Below are 20408 nucleotides of genomic sequence, written 5' to 3' on the forward strand. Positions count from 1 at the left end.
ATAACGTTTATTCTGGAAGTTTGGAGTAATGCTCAATGCAAAAAGTAACTATTTTTAAACAAAATATTAAATATGTCCGCTAGAGTGCGTTACTATCGCATAGTTTTGTATCCATAACATTTCCTGACCGGTATTTGGGTATACGTGACCAGTCCATATCATCATAGTTCATGGTGTTTTCACTCGATAACCACTCGAGACTAGAGTGCCCATCGGCCATCACTACAGTCTAGTATTCTGTAGTCGCCATTCAGTATTTCAGTATTAGTAGTATTACACCAAGTACACCGTTTACATCACGAGTTACAACAATACAACTGTTGTCTGTCGACTTAGTAGTCACTAATATTAGTAACTTAGTATCTACTATCTACTAATTATACAGTCATTACACTACCTTAAAAGTCCTACTGGCCGCCTCCAGTTCCACGAGCAATTTAATAATTATAACCTTATAGGCACAGCGAAGACAAGGTAATTTTTATTATTATGATTTTTAGAACATTCTAGAAACGCATTGGTTCGTTTTTTAGTAATGTTTTAAAAAATTGAATTATATATTTTTTTATTTTTATTTTTTTTTTATGTTTTCACTAATAAATATTGTGCAAACATGGAATGTCTGGTGTTGAATAAATAAGTTTTAAATACCTAAATCTATTATTGAATTATACCAGAATTACGAGTGGAATCGATTTGGACACCATCACATTCACACATTATTAAACTGTATTAATTGGTAAGAAAATATATCTGATTCATAAACTATTTCATAGAACATTTCTATGCTTACACTATATACTATAGTACAAGGTCCATGATCTAATCTATTGAATTCAATAATTAATTATTTTATCATTGTGTTGTTATTATATTTATTTTTATTTTTATAAGTATAATTAATTAATTAGTGTTAACAGATCTCAATTAATTTCAGGTACCTATATTATAAATTGAATGCTAATTAATAATTACAATCATTATTTATGTTTATAATAATTAAGTTATTGTTTTATTACTTATGTAGGTATTTATTGGAATAATTTTATATGGATCATTAAGTTAAGTTAGTTCATAAATTTTATGAACTTCAATTTAACATTCACACAATAAATATCCATAAATTATCAACTATTTTTCACTCAGTTTAAAAAGTACTATGTCTGTGGAAGAGGAGATAGACCCTGTACTAAATCCTATTCTAAAATACTCTAAATGTGAACCTGAAAGTTATAAAAACAATCTTCACAAAGACAGAGTGTTTGAAGTACTTCAATCTTCCCGCAATGAGTATGACTGAATGTTTTTAAATGTTTGCCAAATAATTTCTAGTACTTACCTAATACATTTTTAATTTTAGAAATGACAGTTTTTGTGATATTAAATTTCAAACAGACGATGGTACTATAATATATGGACACAGAAATATATTGGCATCAGCTACCCCTTATTTCAGAGCTATGTTTTCTAGTTTTGGTGAAAGCAATAAAGATCTTGTTAATATAAAAAAGTTAGACTCCACCATTTTCCTTCTATTGATTGACTATATTTATACAGGAGAAATCATGATCACTCCAGAAAATGTACAGGTATAAATATATAATATTTGATTTTTTATGTATCAACATCCATAAAATTGAATTATATTAATTGTTTATTGCTCAAGGTTGTGTTAGCAGCTGCAGATCTCTTACAGTTAGCCTATGTTAAACAAGCATGTGTTGAGTTTTTACAAAAACATCTGGATCCATCAAATTGTCTTGGTATTAAAGTATTTGCTGACTTACACAACTGTATAGAACTGTTGTCAAAATGTGAAAAATTTATTGAAAATCAGTTTTTGTATGATAACTTTAATTTACTGATTCTATTAGTAAGTTATTTAATAAAGTTTAATTATTATTTTTCAGAGAGATAGTTAAATATGATGAGTTTTTATCTTTATCATCCGAAGAAGTGATTAAGTTAATCTCCTCCAGTAACATTGCTGTTCCATTTGAAGAAAAAGTAAGAAAACTAATTGATAATGATTAATGTTGTATTTTAATATTGTGGATAAATATCGATATACCTACTAGTCCCACATTAAGTAAAATATAATTTTATATAGTGGTGGTTAAGATAGCATATTATATACTTTTTGACTATTTCTTACAAATATTCTGAATACAGTATCTATTCAGAATTATTTTTTATTTTTCTATTTTACTTAAAACATAATTTCAATATTTTTTTTGTCATTGAAGTTTTTGCACTTTTATAATATTCATTTTTAAATACTGAATTAAAGAAAATATATTTTTGTCATTGAAATCTAAATCTACTAAGAAAAAGTATTTTGAAAAATATTTGGAATATTTTTTGAAAGTATTCCAAATACTTGAAAATACTATTATTATAAAGTATTCAAATATATATTCTGAATACATTTTTTTAAGTATTTGGAATATGTATTCAAAATACTTTTAAAAAGTATTTTATCCAAGTCTGGTGTATACTATATAGTACCTATATTTAAATCATGTAAGTATTTTAAAATTAAAATTAATGAAACTGTTCTAATGTTTTTACATTATAAAATATATAATTAGTTTTTTAAATATATTTTAAGAAGATGTCGTCACGCAAACTACTTATGATGTCTTTGTAATTCTTAAAAGTCATAAGTAAGGTTGTGAATTTCATGCACTACAAAACCTTAAAATATGCACTTTAACTGCAGTATAAAATTTCAAGTACTTACAGTGATTTGTTTTTAAGTTACTATATTATAAAAAAATTTATTTTGTGTAAAATGATTTTCTGTCACATTTTTATGTTTTTCTTAACGCTTTTGAAAGCTGCTTGAAACTTCTAACTATTGATCTCCATAATGCATCAAGAATATTCAATTTGCTACTGAAAACCAATTTAAAATTAAAGCATTATTTCGACAAGTAATCATGTACCTTTACAGACCACAAATTAAAATATAGTATATTTTAATTTGTGTTACAGACACACTTGCACACAGTAATCGGACAATTTAGGTAGAATATTTCTCCCCATTTTTTAAGAATTATTTTTTTTTTTATATAAATATAATAAATTTAATTATAAATGTAATTTTATATAATTATATAAAATATAATTAATAAATAATGGCTATAAATAAATTGTTTTTTTTTTTTCATAAATATTTATAAATATAATAAAAGTTGTACAAACATTTATACTCAAATCTATTGGCATGTCAAAATAGCTAAAACTTCAATGTTAAAATCATATGTTTTTAAAAAAAAAAAACATTAAATTTTCGATTCATTTGTTATATCTAAACACATATTTTTTAATATTCGTTCATATTTATTTATTTATTTAAAATCTTACCAGTTTTGATTTTTGATAATTTATTAATTGTTGTGGAATTTGATTTTTGCTGTGCTTCAATAAAAATCCAAATATATAGATGCTGAGTTCTTATCAAACTTTTAAATTTATTATTGAAACTTTCACTGTGTGAATTTTATCTTAATAGTTTAAATCAAATAGGTAGTTTAAAATAGTTTTTGATAACTCAGCAATTCATTTAGTTTTAGATACAATTTTATATTTCAATGTCACTATAGCTAATAATACAGTATGCTAGTACTATTATATTTTATTTAAACAATCTTTTAAATATTACTATTATTTTATTGTTTCAAGTAGTTGAATTGATCAAAAATATGCATCTATAATGTGGGCACAGTGGGGCCCAGTATTCATATGTATATGAAATAAAAATAAAATAAAAATAAATAAATAATTCATTTATATGAAAAAAAAAACTAATTTCTAATTAAATAATAAATTATATTATATTAGTAAATTGTAAACTTAAAAAAAAAATGGTGGGGAAATTGTCGTCTGCCATTCCACATTCAAAAAACAATACATAATTGTAAAATTAATATATTCATCACTTTATTTAAAATTAATAAATATGTTAATATATTACAAGGTTTATTGATGCTGATTTTCAATAATTACTTTTCCTGTATATTAAATAAATTTATTTATTTAGATATATGAATGTGTTCTTAAATGGGTAAAACATCAATTGAATAAGAGAAAACATTTGTTACCCAATCTAATGGAACATGTGCGTTTGCCATTAATTTCAAAAGAGTATTTATTAGAAAATGTAGTTAATGAACATCTTCTAAAAAATGATCCTAAATGTATGTTTTTTTTTTCATAAAGATACATTTATCATTACTTAATGAAAATAGTTTATTATTATTATATTTCTAGGTAAAGATTATGTATTTGAAGCATTACATTTTAACTTAATTAAGTTGGTAAATCCTTCCTCTATTCCAGAAACGATTTGGTGTAAACCTAGACAGTCACTAAAAGTTTGTATCTATTTTTCTTGATTTATCTTTACAATTTGTTTAATCATGTAATTCTATTAGATTGTTTTAGTGTTAAGTTGGTCCAGTTTAAAAGAGAAGTTTATTACAAGCTGGTACGACCCATTAACCAACCAATTGCAGATTGCATCAGAAATAACTAACTTCGGTTACTCATCTACTTTGTGCATGTGCGTTGTAAAAGATCAATTTGTGTTTATTGTGGAAGGTCTATCTCGGTGTGTTTATATGTTAGATACATCCTTACAACCATACTGTTGGGTTCACAAAACATATTTGTTAAGTAGTGTACCATTTTTAAAAGTTGTTGTATTAAATGATAGTATATATGCAATATGTTATACCCATAATCGTAGTGAAAATACTGTAGAAGTTTTTAGCTGCAATACTCTAAAATGGCAAAGGGTAACAAGTATGCCTAATAACAAACATAAATTTGGTGTTGGAGTGCTCAATAACTACATATATGCAGTAAATAATTTTAATATATTAATTATGCCATCCATTTTATGTTTTTATCTAATTAATTTTTGTAGGTAGGAGGTGTTAATAGTAATGGTATGACTAATAAATCTGTTGATTGTTATGATCCCATTAAAGACTGTTGGTTCTCAATTGCACAAATGTCAATTAGCCGGCATAGTGTTGGTGTAGGAGTTTTGAACGGTTTAATGTATGCTGTTGGTGGATTTGCTGATAATGGATCTGTTCTTAAAAGTGTTGAAGTTTATAGTCCCAGTGATGGAGTTTGGACATCGATTGCTGATATGCATTTGTGCCGACAAAACCATGGTAACTATTGTAATTCATTTTTCAGGAAAATCTCCAAAAGTGTATTTGAATTGAATTATATTTTTTAATACAGGAGTAGTAGCATTGAATGGTTTATTGTATGTTATTGGAGGTTGTCAATCTAATTCTGACAATTCTGTTGAAATCTATAATCCTGAAACCAATTCCTGGTCAATGAAAACAGCATTAACTAATAAAATTCATCCGTTTTATGGAACAGTGGTCGTTAATAAACCACCATATTTATAATTAATTAATAATAAGCATACACATGTTATTTTTAACTATATTTGTATTTTTTATGATAATATATAAAATACCTAGTGTTTTAAGTTTCCATATATTTAAGATTTTAAGATTTCGATTGTTAACTATTATTAAAATATACTTACAACTTATAGAATTTATTAATTTAATAATACCATATGTCTAAATATTTTGTTAAACATTATAGTTTATTTAAAATATGGTTACCTGGCAGCCAATAGTCCAATGTTGCTGTGTACAGTTAACTAATAACATTTACAACTTAAATTAAACATTAAAGTTACAATATATTATTAACATTATATATCTTGACATCATTTGAAACAAACTATTTCAATGCCATTTATAACATGGACAATATGCACATAATAGTATATACCATGACAAATAAGATCTTATTTTTTATGTATATAAATTGCTTATATGATAAGAAAAAATTACTTGTGGGTAACCTATAAATAATTAATTATACATAAACTTTATACAAATATATCACCATTAACAATATATGTTTATTTTTCACACATAAATGCATTCTTCCAAATCTTATGAATGGGATATGGAACATTACCATAATGTTTTTAAAAAAAAACCAATTCATTTACCAAAGTGTGTCTAAAAATAAAAATAAAACATTTCAAACTCAATAATCATTCTAAAATAAAGGTTAAATATATGCAGCACAGGTAAATTAACCAATTTATAAATTTGTAAAATATATTAAAGATAATGGTATCTTCTATAAAATATTTAGCTGTTTAGCATTTTATAAAATAATATTGAATGGGTTTAGTGATTCTGATGAAACTGTCAAGTTTACCATTTTAATAAATAATCTATGATTTATTTGATTAGTTTTTAAATAAACTTCCAAACAGAGGTTTTTTTGTGTTATGTGTTTGTGATATATAAGTATATAACTATATAAGTTAGATATTTGTTGGATGTGAATAGGTGTAATTAAGGTTTTCCAACTTAATATGCTATGTTCAAGGCTGGACATTAACAAATTAAAAGTTAAAACTTAAGTTAATTAACTCGTTACTTTTTTTTAAAATTAACTTTTAACTTAATAAGTTACTTTTTTTAAAAGATCAACGTGTTAACTTCAAGTTAATTTTATTCAAAAATATTTAAATTAAGTTAATTTTAGACCAAATAATAATACAAACTTTTGAAATTTGAATAGTATTTTTAGAAAAGTAGGTTTTTGATAATTATAATTAATTCTTTGATGTATCGTTTTAAATTTCCTCAGTAATTTTCTTGAGCGTAAAGAAAAATTATCTAATAAACATTATTATGTCTGGAATTTTGTATTTTGTAAATTAAAAAATTTTAACTTTAAATATATATACTAATATATTAACTAAGTTAAGTTACTTTTTTTTTTAAGTTAACGTTTAACTTGACGAGTTGACGAAAACAAATATTATGAGTAACTTTTAACTTAACTTTATTATTTTAAAATAACTTTACTTAACGAGTTAAAAAAAATCGTTAACTTTCTCAGCCTTACTGTATATAACTTAATAAACTAAAATGGAATTTACCTGTTTTTCTCATGAAAAACGTTCTTAATGTGAATAAAGTATAAATGGAAGAAGACAAACGCCAACATCGAATCGTATTTAGGTACGATCAGAAATCCTAAACCTACCAAAACTCAAAAAGTATGTATATTTAAATGTTGACAATAAGATGCTACAATATAGTAATAATTAAAAATAATAGAAAAATATATTAATAGTCAGTTATATAATTATCTATATTTGAATGATATTTTTGTACCTGCACCAGGGGCGAATTTTGAATATTTTGATAAGGGGGGGGGGCACATATAAATTGTATAATAATTTTTTAATCATAATTAATAATATATAGGTCATAACTCATAGGTACTCTTATTCTTAAACAAAATTGGTATTTGGTAATATATTTAATATAATGTTGATTCTATAATATCACACACCAATAAATAATAATTTATACATTTAGATAAGTTAGGTAGGTATTATACAATATACATATAATATGTAGTCATTAATAAGTACAAATATTTTTATAGATTCTCATACTTTATTGCCTCATTGGTCAATTAAAGTATTTTTCATTTATATGATACTCGTAAGTCGAAGTAACATAAAAAAAAATTGACAGAGGGGACACGTGCCCCTGTGCCCCTCCCTTGAATCCACCACTGATCTGCAAGGATTTATATAACTACTAATAATATATAATATTAATCCGTGTTTTGTTGTACCCAGTGATATTTCATAAAATAAATAACTATAGTTTGTCTGGTTACAATTGAAATGGTACAACAAATAGCTGAGAAATCAGATATAATGTAAATTTAAACAGTTCTAAGTAACTAGTAAGTATACAAGTAAATTTGATTTATACAATTAATACTATAATGTTTGTATACTAATAATCATTTATAGCAAATGGAAATCGTCGGGAACGAATAACAATTCTAAAAATTTCAATTGATCAAAAAAAAAAAAAAGCAGTACCTTTACGGTTGTGAGCTTTATTGAATAAAATGTTAAATGATACAAATTTCTACAAATCACTATATTTCTTTTATGTACTCCGAGCAACCGCTCGGTTAAAAAAAAAAATAATTGTTCAAATCCGCACACTCTTATGATCAATACTGAATAAGTTCTACCATTTTCACACAATTCGTCAATATAAATTTTAGGTACACACTACATACATTCATACATACATATATCTACAATTTTCAAATTTAATTTATTTATTGACGACTTTCATTTTCTTCTATTGGTAAGTTGTAATTGTAATAAAAGCCGACTAATTATTTTTAAATGTCTTATCAGTTATCAATTATTTTTTTCATCTTCTTATATAGTTTCTGGCCTCTCAGACCAATAACCAGGAATGCGAATTATTTTCACACATTAATATTTTCGAATAATTATTCATCGATACTCGTATTTATAATAATTATTCCTATAATAGATATCGTTTAGTCATATATAGGTACTATAATAATTATTCCAATGTCGAGTCGTATTACACGTACAAAACCAAGAATGTTTAAACTATACTCGTGTCTCTAAATTCACCAAATAATAATATAATTAGCAGAAATTGGGTTATGTATAACAGTCAACGAGTAGGGTATACCTATATCTTCATTGGATTACTCCTATGTTACGTACGTATTAAATATTAAAATTATCCAGTTGAATATTGAATAACCAAATTTATTTTAAAATTATTTATTATCATACACAATAAAATATTTTAAATATTTAGACTAATTCTAAAATATTAATAGGTACTTATATACATAGAGAGCCTATATAATAAGAGAGTGGCCAACTGGGTGATAGCAGCCATTTTTCGTCCAAACATTACTAGAATATTCACAGAATTCTGTGGTATAATATCTACGATTTGAATACTGAGTTCTGACTCTATGGATTTGAACCATACCTTAGTATATCTATATAATCGTGATTTGAACCACAGATTTGAATATTTTGGACGAAAAATGGTGCCCATGATCAGTAATAACAGCCAACCAATAGAAAACGTTCAGCTAGTCGGCCACTCTCTTATTATATAGGCTCTCTAGGTATACACATATCATAGTACACATAATACAATATAAAACACTATTAATACTAAATTAGGTATATTGCAATATTGCATCCATGTATCTAGGTATATAGAGTTTTGCAAAATAACTAAACCAATTAGTGGCATTTTTCAATCTGACAACATTTATATTTAATAAAACAAGGATTTTCAATTCAAACAATCTTTTCTTAACAAATAAAATATTATTAGAATTAGATTTAGATTGAATTAAAAACAAATAATTACCTTATTTGCGTGAAAATATTAGTAGGTAACCCGTGTTATTCAAACATTCAGTTAATATTTATAATATGTACCTATAGTTTTTCTGATATTATATTGATTGATTGAATTTACATATTAATAAGTTTGTGCTTATTACATTTCATAAAATACTGAAAAATGAATGAAGTCACGATTTTGTAAGACCACCTACTCTTTTCTTTGTCGATTTAGAAAATGTATGTATTGTAAAAAAATAAACATCTTTAAAGCAGTATATTAGTGCAAAGATTGTACCAAAATATGTCACTTAAAGAAGAATTAGAACACATTAAAATCAACTATAATAAAGTTTTATAATGTAACTTTAATATAAATCTATTACAAGTATATTGTACATAGTTATTCATACTCCTCGATTGCCATAAATGGTCAGCCTTAAAACTGAGTCGGTGGGAAAAACGCTGTAAACGATTTTGTTATTATTTTATACGATAACTACTTTTAAATAATTTTTAGAAAAAACTATAGAGTTTATGCATAAGCAAATAAAAATGGAGTTGGTGTTGAGTGACTTAAATGACTGCAAAACTGAATGTATGCCTATATTAATTATATACAGACTTGGGTAAAATACATTTTAAAAGTATTTTGAATACATATTCCAAACACTTTATAATAATATTTTTCGAATACTTTTTTTAGTAGATTTAGATTTCAATGACAAAAACATATTTTTTTTCAATTCATTGTTATTTATAAATGAATATTAAAATAATCTCGTTTTATTCATATAGTTATACCTATACAAGTGCAAAAGCTTCAATGACGAAAAAAGTAATAAAATCATTTTTTAAGTGTGATTGGACGTTAAAAAAGTATTTCGAATACTGTATTCGGAATACTCGTAAGAAGTATTCAAAATACCGTATTAAATACTTAAAAGAAAGTATTCAGATAAAGTATTTCAAAGTATTCTGGGGCCCAATTCTTGAATCGCTGTGATAATTTATCACGCGTGATATTCATGAATTATCACACAAATATCGAAATTATCGTATTTTGGTATTCTGGAATCTATTTTTGATAATTTACTACGATAACAAAAGTGATAAATTATCCCTAAGCATTTTGCCGGTGAATTTGATTATCACAGTTATTTCATCATGTCATAATGTAAATAAATTGATACATACAGGACTAAAAAATCTTACATTTTATTTAGAATCTAATTGTTTACAGTTTATTTATTATCTTTTTTATTCATTGCATTATTCTAAATAATATTATAACAATCTAAATTAAAATATTTAAACATTAAAATATCTTTTGGTAATAATGGATGAGTTTTATTAAGTATGTTATTATGTCGGTAATTTTCTCGAAATTATTACATTGTACCAACTACCAAGTTACGTTAGTCGTTAACGCATTATTCCGGGTATAGTATAGGTAGATAATTTTAATTTAATTATTTTTCGATTTATTTTATAGATTTTTGGAATTATTCTATGATGCATACCAACCATCGTAAAATTAACAGTTTATTTTTATTTGTATTCAGCGCCTTTTGAAGGGTGGTCATCCTGATCAAATTTTGAATTCGGGACCTCGCTCATACAAAAGAAAATAGAAAATAATTATCTATTACTTATTAGTTATTAGTTTAAAAAGTTGTTGAAATGTATTTTATATATTTACCGGTGTGTTATTAAAATAACAATGAACCATATTCTGTAACTTGGATGTATTCCTGAGAAATTCTATTTATGTCTTATAAAAATATTTTTATAACAGAAATAAGTTTAATTGTTTTTGAGAACTAAATAAACCATTTTACCTAACCATTGATTTGACTTTTCCAATATAAATTTTTCAACAACTTTTCCAAGTTATGTGCTGTATACAGACACACAAAAAAAAAACTAGACTAAATATTAAGCAAAAACAAAATGCCGATTAATCAATGAGTATTATATTATATTAAAAATGAAAATGTTGACTTATACAATATAATTATGAAGTATCACGAATAAAAAGGTAATTATTTTTTTTTTCATCTGTCCAACGGAAACATAATATACCTAACAAACTGCCGCGAACCAGATCAAAAAGCTCGCGAACAATAAAAATGTCAATAGTATGCGGTAAAATAACGCTCTGAATATTGATTCGTGAGAGGTCGTCGCTGGCTAGTATAATATTATTTTCCAATAATTATATATTACCATAGTTTCAATGATAACAAAGGTCGATAACTCAGTCTGTTGTTTCGTTGCGTATACAACTAACATAATTTCGTGTTCAATTTTGCTCAGTGTATTCGATTCTACTCGAGAAATGGGAAACGCTGTCATGCGACAAACCTTTTTTGGCGGGTCGTGGTGGACGAGGAATCGCTGCCCAGACGCCGGAGACATCGCGGTCCAAGACGAGACCATCGCGCAGCCGCTAGAAGAACGGCCCGAGCGTCGTGCCATCGGGAACGTGATTTCCAGCGGCGGCGACGATGGTCTGGGAACGTCGGTCGTGGACAGAGGACTCGACGAGGCGGTCGGCCGTCAGCTGGTCGGCAGTTACCTTACCGACTGGTATAACTCGCCTCAAAACGTCTGGCGCCATTACACCGAGGACGCGGTTTGCAATCTGGACTTTGAAGGTAAGAGGTACGTTGCCACGGGGCAAACGGAAATTCGTAAACTGTTCGATGACGTGGCGGCACCGGAGACCGGCACTGACGAGGACGACGACGGCGGCGACTGTCGATCGCTCGTCGTCCAATCGATAGTGACGGTCCGGTGTCCGTCCGGTCAGCTGCTGATCGTGGCAACGACCGAGTGGTTTACTCAGACTTTCGTCGTTGAATATACCGCGCCCGACCCGGCGGTGGCCGGAACCGCCTGCGTGGCCGTAATCACTTCCGCGATGACGGTAAAACGAGTCGGTGTCCAGGCGCCTGCAGGGACGCCGTCAATCCGCAAGCGTCGCCGACGCCGCTGCCGCCGAGGCAGAGAGGCTGAGTCGCAGAACGCCGCAGACGCCGAAGTCGCCTCCACCGCCACCGAGGGGGGTGGAGACGACCGGCGGCGTGATCTGAAATCGGTAATCATCAACTTGATTTACATGATTTCAGTAGTTTTCTTTTCGGGTAACATTTTATGGAGTTTTATTGAACCTGTGTAAGTACGTTTTTTTTCAATACTCTATAGATTATAATGCATTATATATACCTATAATGGTATAAGGCAAATTGTTTTATTATAATATTAATTACCTATACTATTAAGTTTCATTCACTTAGTGCAACTATTATTTATTTTTTGTCAGCTTAATACTATTTTATTTGTTAAAAAGTTTATTTACAGGAAAATTTGTTAAAATGTTTATTTACAGGAAACATCCTAATTTTATTATGCAGGTATAATAAGGTAACAATGTTGAACAATTTATTCTATTCACCGATTTAGTTATTTTCTAATTGTTCAAATGCTATAAGTGCGGGTTAGGGCTAGATGTAATATAATACGTATATTATAGTATTATGTATAATAAATAATAATTATATATGTTCTTATGTAAAATACAAATTCGTCTAAATATTTCAAATACTTCATTTAGTATGATAATTTTAAAATCAGTAAATACTCAACTTAATCAATTTTTTAAGTTAAAAATTTAAAAATAAATTAACCTTTTAACCTACCCGACTTATTTATTTCACCATTTAATGCTCATGTATTTGTTTATGGGCGTATTAAACTTGATTGTAATCATGATTCATTTGTCTTGGTGGCATTTGTTTCAAAGTATAAAATATTCATCATGAGACATAAATAATTGTTTTGGAACAATTATGTTACATGAGACCTATATTATAATGGAGAGTAGGTATACACTATACCAGTGGCGGTCAAACGGGGGGGATGAGGGGGATAGATCCCCCCCTTGGCTTTTTTTCCTTAATATTTATAACAATTATATATATGTATATTGTACTATAATGTTAATGTTACATTTTGTTTTAATTTTTCTGAAAATAACGCTTATGAGCGTATATTATTATTATCTCGATTCTAGACTCGTTCTAGGAAGAAGGCTGTTATTATTATTAATATTTAGTAATTAGTTGTTTGTACAAAATTTACGGGAATTACCCAGCTCGGTGATCGTGAATATTCAATAACAACACACTCCTCCCTTGACCGGGCCATCGGCCGAAATGTATCAATAAAACGGTTGAAAACATATTTGAGAAATACTATGGGGGAGGTAAGTTTGCTGTACTTATTATAAAATAATATAATATATTAACCTATAATTGGAATAAGTATTAAATTAACACTTCAAATATAAATATATTATACGCTAACTTTGTAGGTTTTGTTAATTTATTTTATAGTAAAATTATAACTTATAAGCATCTTTGAAATGTCAATATACTGCTTTGTATATTAGTACATTATGTTATTATGTTAATATATGTATGTATATATTTTTTAATTGTGTAATTTTATTATTCTAGAGTCGTCTCAATGGTTTGGCCACTATGGCTGTTCATCGGGGAATTATAAATATAACCTCTAATGAAGTGCTAGATGAATTAGCAAAAAAAAAAAACAAAAAATAGATTTAATAATATAATACAAATATTGTTAATATTAGTAATATTACATTGTTATAAATAAAGTAACAATTTACCTGAATTTAAAAAAATTGATATTAGGCATAGCCATAAATTATATTTTAATGATTAATAGTAGTGCATATTAAAAAATCAGCCTCATCCCCCCCATGACAAAATCATTTGACCGCCACTGCACTATACAGTATAGGTATAGTGTGTAAGCTGTAAACGCTATCTGAGAACACTCAATAAATTTGCACAGAGTACTGCAATTTAAATTCTGTGTTTTGGTGGGTTGTTATAACATAAAAATACACATTTTTACGGTCTTTGAATTTTTTTAACTTAATTAGGCTTGCGCCATGTTGCAGTACAACTTTTTTTTCTTAAATGGTAACCACCTATTTTAACCACTTATTATTTTTCTACTAATTTTTTAATGAATTTTGGTAGTCAAACCAACTTTCTAAGTCCAAAATTGACCAATTTATGGCACTTCAACCAAAAAACTGCAAAAAACACGCAATTTACAGTTTTTTGACTGTAACTTTAATAAAAATAATTATTCTACGATTGTTTAGGTTTGATATTGTTATCTCTAATAATTAAGTTGATTGTTGCACATTATTCTAATCTTAATTTCTGTATAATTTTCATTGTAATTTGTGTATGAGTTAAAACTTATAGCAGAAAAAACGTAAATAAGTATGTTGTTGATTTCATTAAATTTAATTGATCTATTAGGATTTATTAATAATTAATAACAAATTTAAATCGTATTTAAGTTATAAGTTTATTTACGACGTGCATTATTTTGACACTCCCAATAAATAAATAATACATTGACTTTTTGTGAATGATTCATACTGTTCACGGAGTAATGTACGTGTTGAACGATGAAAAATAATTGAAATGTTCAGTCACTCAATTTATTTTATCGTATTTAATTTTGTATTAAATTGTCATACAGATAAAAGTTTACTTGAAGGTAGATATTACCTATACTAATGTTTAATTTTATAACGGTCGATAAAATACGATAAGTATTAGACAACGTTTATTTTCCAATTTAAAATAGCATAGATTTCATGCACTAACCCTAGTAGAAACCTAGTAGATCCGGCACTAAAATAACAATTTAAACAATTTATGTGGGCGTGTGTTTTGCAGTTTTTTGGTTGAAGTGCCATAAATTGGTCAATTTTGGACTTAGAAAGTTGGTTTGATTGACTACCAAAGTTCATTAAAAAATTAGTAGAAAAATAATTAATGGTTAAAATAGGTGGTTACCATTTAAGAAAAAAAAGTTGTACTGCAACATGCGCAAGCCTAATTAAGTTAAAAAAATTCGAAGACCGTAAAAATGTGTATTTTTATGTTATAACAACCCACCAAAACACAGAATTTAAATCGCAGTACTCTATGCAAATTTATTGAGTGTTCTCATATAGCGTTTAAAGTTTACACACTACCTATACTGTATACCTACTCTCCATTAATATAGTCGGGTAGGTTAAAAGATTAATTAATTTTTAAATTTTTAACTTAAAAAATTGATTATGTTGAGTATTTACTGATTTTAAAATTATCATACTAAATGAAGTATTTGAAATATTTAGACGAATTTGTATTTTACATAAGAACATATATAATTATTATACATAATACTACATATTATATTACATCTAGCCCTAACCTGCACTTATAGCATTTGAACAATTCAGATTATACCGAGATTTACAGATTTTCCTTTTACTTGTGTAGGCTTGAAGTTATGAAATCTGTGATCTTTGTGTAACAAGATCTCTTATTAAATCATATGTATTAAATATTTTAATCATGTAGATTATGGTGGACTTCTGTCTACGGTGGCGTTAAGCTACGTCGTAGTCACGTAGGTAAAATAATAACATTCCATATTTTGATAATCAGATATTTTGTATTGTCTATTATTTGATTTATATATCTTAGTATTGACTAAGGGCTCCCCCTCCTCCCTTGGATCTGAGCCTGATAACGTAGTTGTCAACGACAGTCGCGGAGACGATCGTCGTATGATAGCCGTTGCCCCTGCTGGAGCCCCGGTGCCACATTTCGAGCAGAGTCACATATGGAATGCGTTATCCAACTATATACTTCTCATCAGATTATCGTGCGCGTAACATTAGCAAATGCTATTATATATTTATATACATATTATTATTAATTTTTAAAGTATATTAAAAGCGTCTTTTTTTTTAATAATACTATAAAATACAAACTGTATATAATATAAACTATGAATTATATTTTATTAATATGAAAAACACGTAGGTATAAGAAATAATATGTTTAATTTTATGTTAATTATTATTTAATATTGTTTTAAAAATTAAATCATAAACAGGTAATAACTAATTAGATGTGATAGACGTAAATGATAGTAGGAGTATATTGTATAGCCTATAGTACGAGTAGTGAGTACTAATGTACTATACATTCTTATTAAATAAAAATAAAAGTTCCATTGGTTTTTACCTTGTAAAATTAACGTAGGAACTTTATCTATATTGAGTACCGTGGGACAAATTATAATCTTATCGATTATAACGACAAAAATATGACGTTACGGAAAAAGATATACAGAACATGCGATTGAATTGTACAATAATTTAGTTTAGTACGCGTATTACGTTTATACGTAAATCGTATGTAGTGTGATCGTGATTGCATGTAATATTGTAACAGAGGTATACCTATAGACATTTTTTGTATATTTTAAATTTTGATTGTTTTTATTTGTATTTTAAAATATAATAAAATGTCACACAGTGAATTGTTTTATTAAAAATTAAAATCAATTTACGACAACCAAGATAAAAAAAAACCGTGGAGTTCGGAAAACTACGACAAAGCACTAAATGAAATCAATGATGTGAAATTGAATCCAGGTAAAACTAAAACTCAAAACCAATATTATTTATGTCGTAAATATGATCTGATTGAAGTAGGAAATATTAAACATATTATTTTAAAACCAAAAACTAAAACTGAAAATATTATTTATGTTGTACCATATGAAAACTATTTTGAAAAAATCGAAGAAAGTCATAAAGCAACTGGTCATGGTGGAAGGGATAAAGTTGAGCAGTATTTAAAAAATAAATACAATATTCCTAGAATAGCAGTCCAAATATTTATTAATTTGTGAACAACTTGTAACAAAAAAAAAAATCAAAACCTTGTAAAGGCGTCGTTGTAAGACCAATATTATCGGCAGATTTTAATTCAAGAGGGCAAATTGATCTTATTGATTTCCAATCAACACCCGATGGAAATTTTAAATGGGTCATTAACTCATGAACTATCAGGATCACGCAACCAAATATTTATATCTTCGGCCACTTACTTCAAAACGAACCACCGAAATTGCACACGAATTTTTAAAAAATTTTTTGGAACAAGGAGCACCTCAAATACTTCAGTTTGATAATGGGCGAGAATTTACAGCGAAAATAATTGAAGAATTGGCAGAATTGTGGCCTGAATGTAAAATAGTACATGGGCGGCCACGGCACCCTCAGAGTCAGGGATCTGTAGAAAGATCAAATCAAGATGTTGAAAACATGTTGCGAACTTGCACGGTCGTAGACAATAAAAGTACCAAGTGGTCAATCGGAGTTTATTTTGTACAGTGGCAAAAAAACATTTCATATCATCGAATTGTAGGTCGTTCGCCATGTCGAACCTTGTTTGGCACTGAACCGAAGATAGGTCTTAGTTCTACAAACTTACCTGCCGAAATTATTCAAAAATCATCAAGTGAAGAAGATTTTGAAAATATTTTACAAGACAATTCAGAACATAATGTTGACAATATACCTTCAAAGAAAAAAAAAATATTGTGACATAAATAATATCCGCAGTGTTTGTGAAAAATCAAGTAGTGAACTTCAATGTACTATATGTAAAAGAAATATTCATTCTGATAATTGCAGCTATTCTATAAATAATAGTAACGATATTGAAAATATTAATTGTCAGAGCTGCTATGTAATAATGAAAAACAGATAAAAGTTAACAGCATTGAATCTTACAAACGACAAACAATCGCAGCTAAAAAAATGGTAGAAAATAGTGAAAAACTATTTAAAGAACTAAAGGACAAAGGTTGGTAATCAAATAGTATTAAGTGTCCCAAAAGTAAACCGAGGACCTCTCGATAGTCAAAATATAAATGGGTTAGTGATAGACATTCAGAACTGCGTTTATCAAATTGGCACAGAAGTTGGTACAATAAAAAATTGGTGTTCAAAAGAAGAACTTCAACTAGTGTCAAATAATGGTTTAGAAGACAGCAAAATACAAAAAGACAAATTTGTGTCCATACGTGAAGCAGTAGTAAACTTATCAATTATCAACGGTTAAGGTTTTGTTAAATGTCAATGTAAATCAGGAAAGCGACAGTGTCAAACTAATCGGTGCTTATGTTTTAAGAAAAATCTCAAATGTTCCATCAAATGCCACCAAATAACAACATATGACAACAAGTAATAGATAACAAAAACTCGTAATTATAATATAACTTTTTTATTTATTTTTTACTATTTCATTTTTCATTTTTTATAGTGGACACGAAATTAAACATATTATTTCACATAATAATTATTATTATTATTATTATTATTATTATTTTATTTTTTACGTTTTTTACATATTAATAAATAATACATAGTTTTTTTATACATAAAATAACAATAAATAACTGATAGAAAATATATTTAAATTTTTAAAATAATACAAAATGATTTTTTATTATTTGCCTGGCCTGAAATATAGGCAATTAGTCTAATGCCTAGTCATTATTAAATTTTACTAAATGTCTGTGAAATTGGATAAACATCAAACATTCTTTGACTTTCTTTTAAATGCCTGATTTGACTATATGCCTACGACATAATATATTATACTAATATACTTCTATACGTGTTTATTATTTCTATACTGTGCGCCAACTCTATCCTACTATTATTTTCGGAATATTGGAATAACCGGTTTTGAGTGGAACAAAAAATAATTCAAAAAAAAGAATAGTAGAAATAACTGCAAATGCGTATTAAGTATTTTTACAACAACCCTTTTGAAAAAAAGAAAAAGAAATGCATTTATAAGGGAGTAAGGCGAATTTGTGTAGCGGGTGTCGTTAACGCGCGTGGAGTGCTCTCGCCTCTTTAGAATATAATTCGGTTGTATGATTTAAACGAATGCAATTTTTTCTCTCTCCGTTTTGTCGAATTCGTTTAATCGTTTTTTATTTTCTCCCCTCGCCATTTCTTATGCATATATTATTGTTGTTATTAGTCTCGAGCCGCGCTATCGTTTTGATAAATCCACGCACACCGTAGAGACCCCACATCACACCCCCACAAGCGTGTCCAACGGCATAATAATAATATATATCGTTTTTACGGCGGTGTCGTAATTTTATTCGCGAATCGCGAACGCGCCATATCATCCCCCTCGGCGATGACTCAAAACGCGTAGTTCTCCGGATGAACGCCAAGCGCGTCTGTTGCAGTAAGTACCCTCACGCAGAAAACATTTTCATAATACATATTTTTGTTGTATACGTTTGCAGAAAAACCTCCGTACCTGGTTCAATCGATTTTATATTTTTTGCTCTTTTTTAATTCATTACAGTTTGTGCAGTTATGTTATATTTTACGTACATCGCGTACCTATACTACCTACTCGCATGTTTAGCATTAATACATAATAAATACGTAACTAGTTATCGAACAATACACCTAGAATATTTATAATCGTGTACACGTTCCGGTGTTTGCAATTTATTGTATCTAATTCAGAATAAATTTGGTTTCGTGTCTTATAAATTATAGCTAGTTATTGATAATAATTGATGATCTGCACCAATTGTGTATGTACGAGACTGTTTTGGAAAATTATTTTTTTCTTGCTCATTTTATCTCTTAAGTGCTATTAAAATGTTACTTTTATCCGACTCTCATTTTATCAATAAAAGGTCACGGTTTTTCTGCTTTTCTTAATATGTACATAGGTATACTATGCAATAATATACCTACTACTAATTTCAAAATTCGTTGATCAATATTTTTTTTTGTGGATTTCTTAAGTTAAAATAATATACCAATGTTACATTCATTTTTTAGCTACAATACCATAATAAATTTACAACGATATACAAAAATGTCGAAAAAATGTGGGTTACATGTTATATAAATTAAATATTATGACCACGAATTAAAGCAATATTAATAATTGTACAATAATTTTGTTATTCGTATAATAATACGTATACTATTTATGTATAGTATATACTGTATGTATGTTAGGTACATTATTGTAAGTTGTGACTTTTATTCGCGAATCTTGCATCATTCGCCCCCTCGGTGATGACTCAAAACGCATTCTCGGTCTTTCACGTCCCCTCGCGTGGTCTGCATCACCATAATATAATTTGTGGCACT

General features: G+C 27.7%; 3 protein-coding genes across 4 annotated transcripts in view; 2 read left to right on the plus strand and 1 right to left on the minus strand.

The window, feature by feature from the left end:
- Positions 1-20408, minus strand: part of LOC114131757 (neuroligin-4, X-linked-like) — a 502436-nt gene that overhangs the window by 475490 nt on the left and 6538 nt on the right. The window lies entirely within an intron of this gene.
- LOC114130319 (ring canal kelch homolog) lies at positions 145-5625 on the plus strand. 2 transcript variants are annotated; one of them, XM_050199852.1, is made up of 11 exons: positions 145-474; positions 642-739; positions 1147-1290; positions 1361-1589; positions 1667-1842; positions 1911-2007; positions 4046-4202; positions 4276-4379; positions 4440-4868; positions 4934-5189; positions 5263-5625. In XM_050199852.1, exons 3-11 carry the CDS (start codon positions 1160-1162, stop codon positions 5436-5438), a joined length of 1755 nt encoding a protein of 584 aa, XP_050055809.1. In that variant the 5' UTR covers positions 145-474; positions 642-739; positions 1147-1159; the 3' UTR covers positions 5439-5625. The 2 variants fall into 2 exon arrangements, with proteins under 2 accessions (XP_050055809.1, XP_027851068.2); XM_027995267.2 differs by having other exon boundaries at positions 146-474; positions 1028-1290.
- Positions 17259-17807, plus strand: LOC126549862 (KRAB-A domain-containing protein 2-like). Its single transcript, XM_050200253.1, has one exon. The coding sequence runs from the start codon at positions 17259-17261 to the stop codon at positions 17805-17807; it is 549 nt and encodes a 182-aa protein (XP_050056210.1).

This window comes from Aphis gossypii, chromosome 2 (genome assembly GCF_020184175.1).
Source record: "Aphis gossypii isolate Hap1 chromosome 2, ASM2018417v2, whole genome shotgun sequence".
Taxonomy (NCBI): Eukaryota; Metazoa; Arthropoda; class Insecta; order Hemiptera; family Aphididae; genus Aphis; species Aphis gossypii.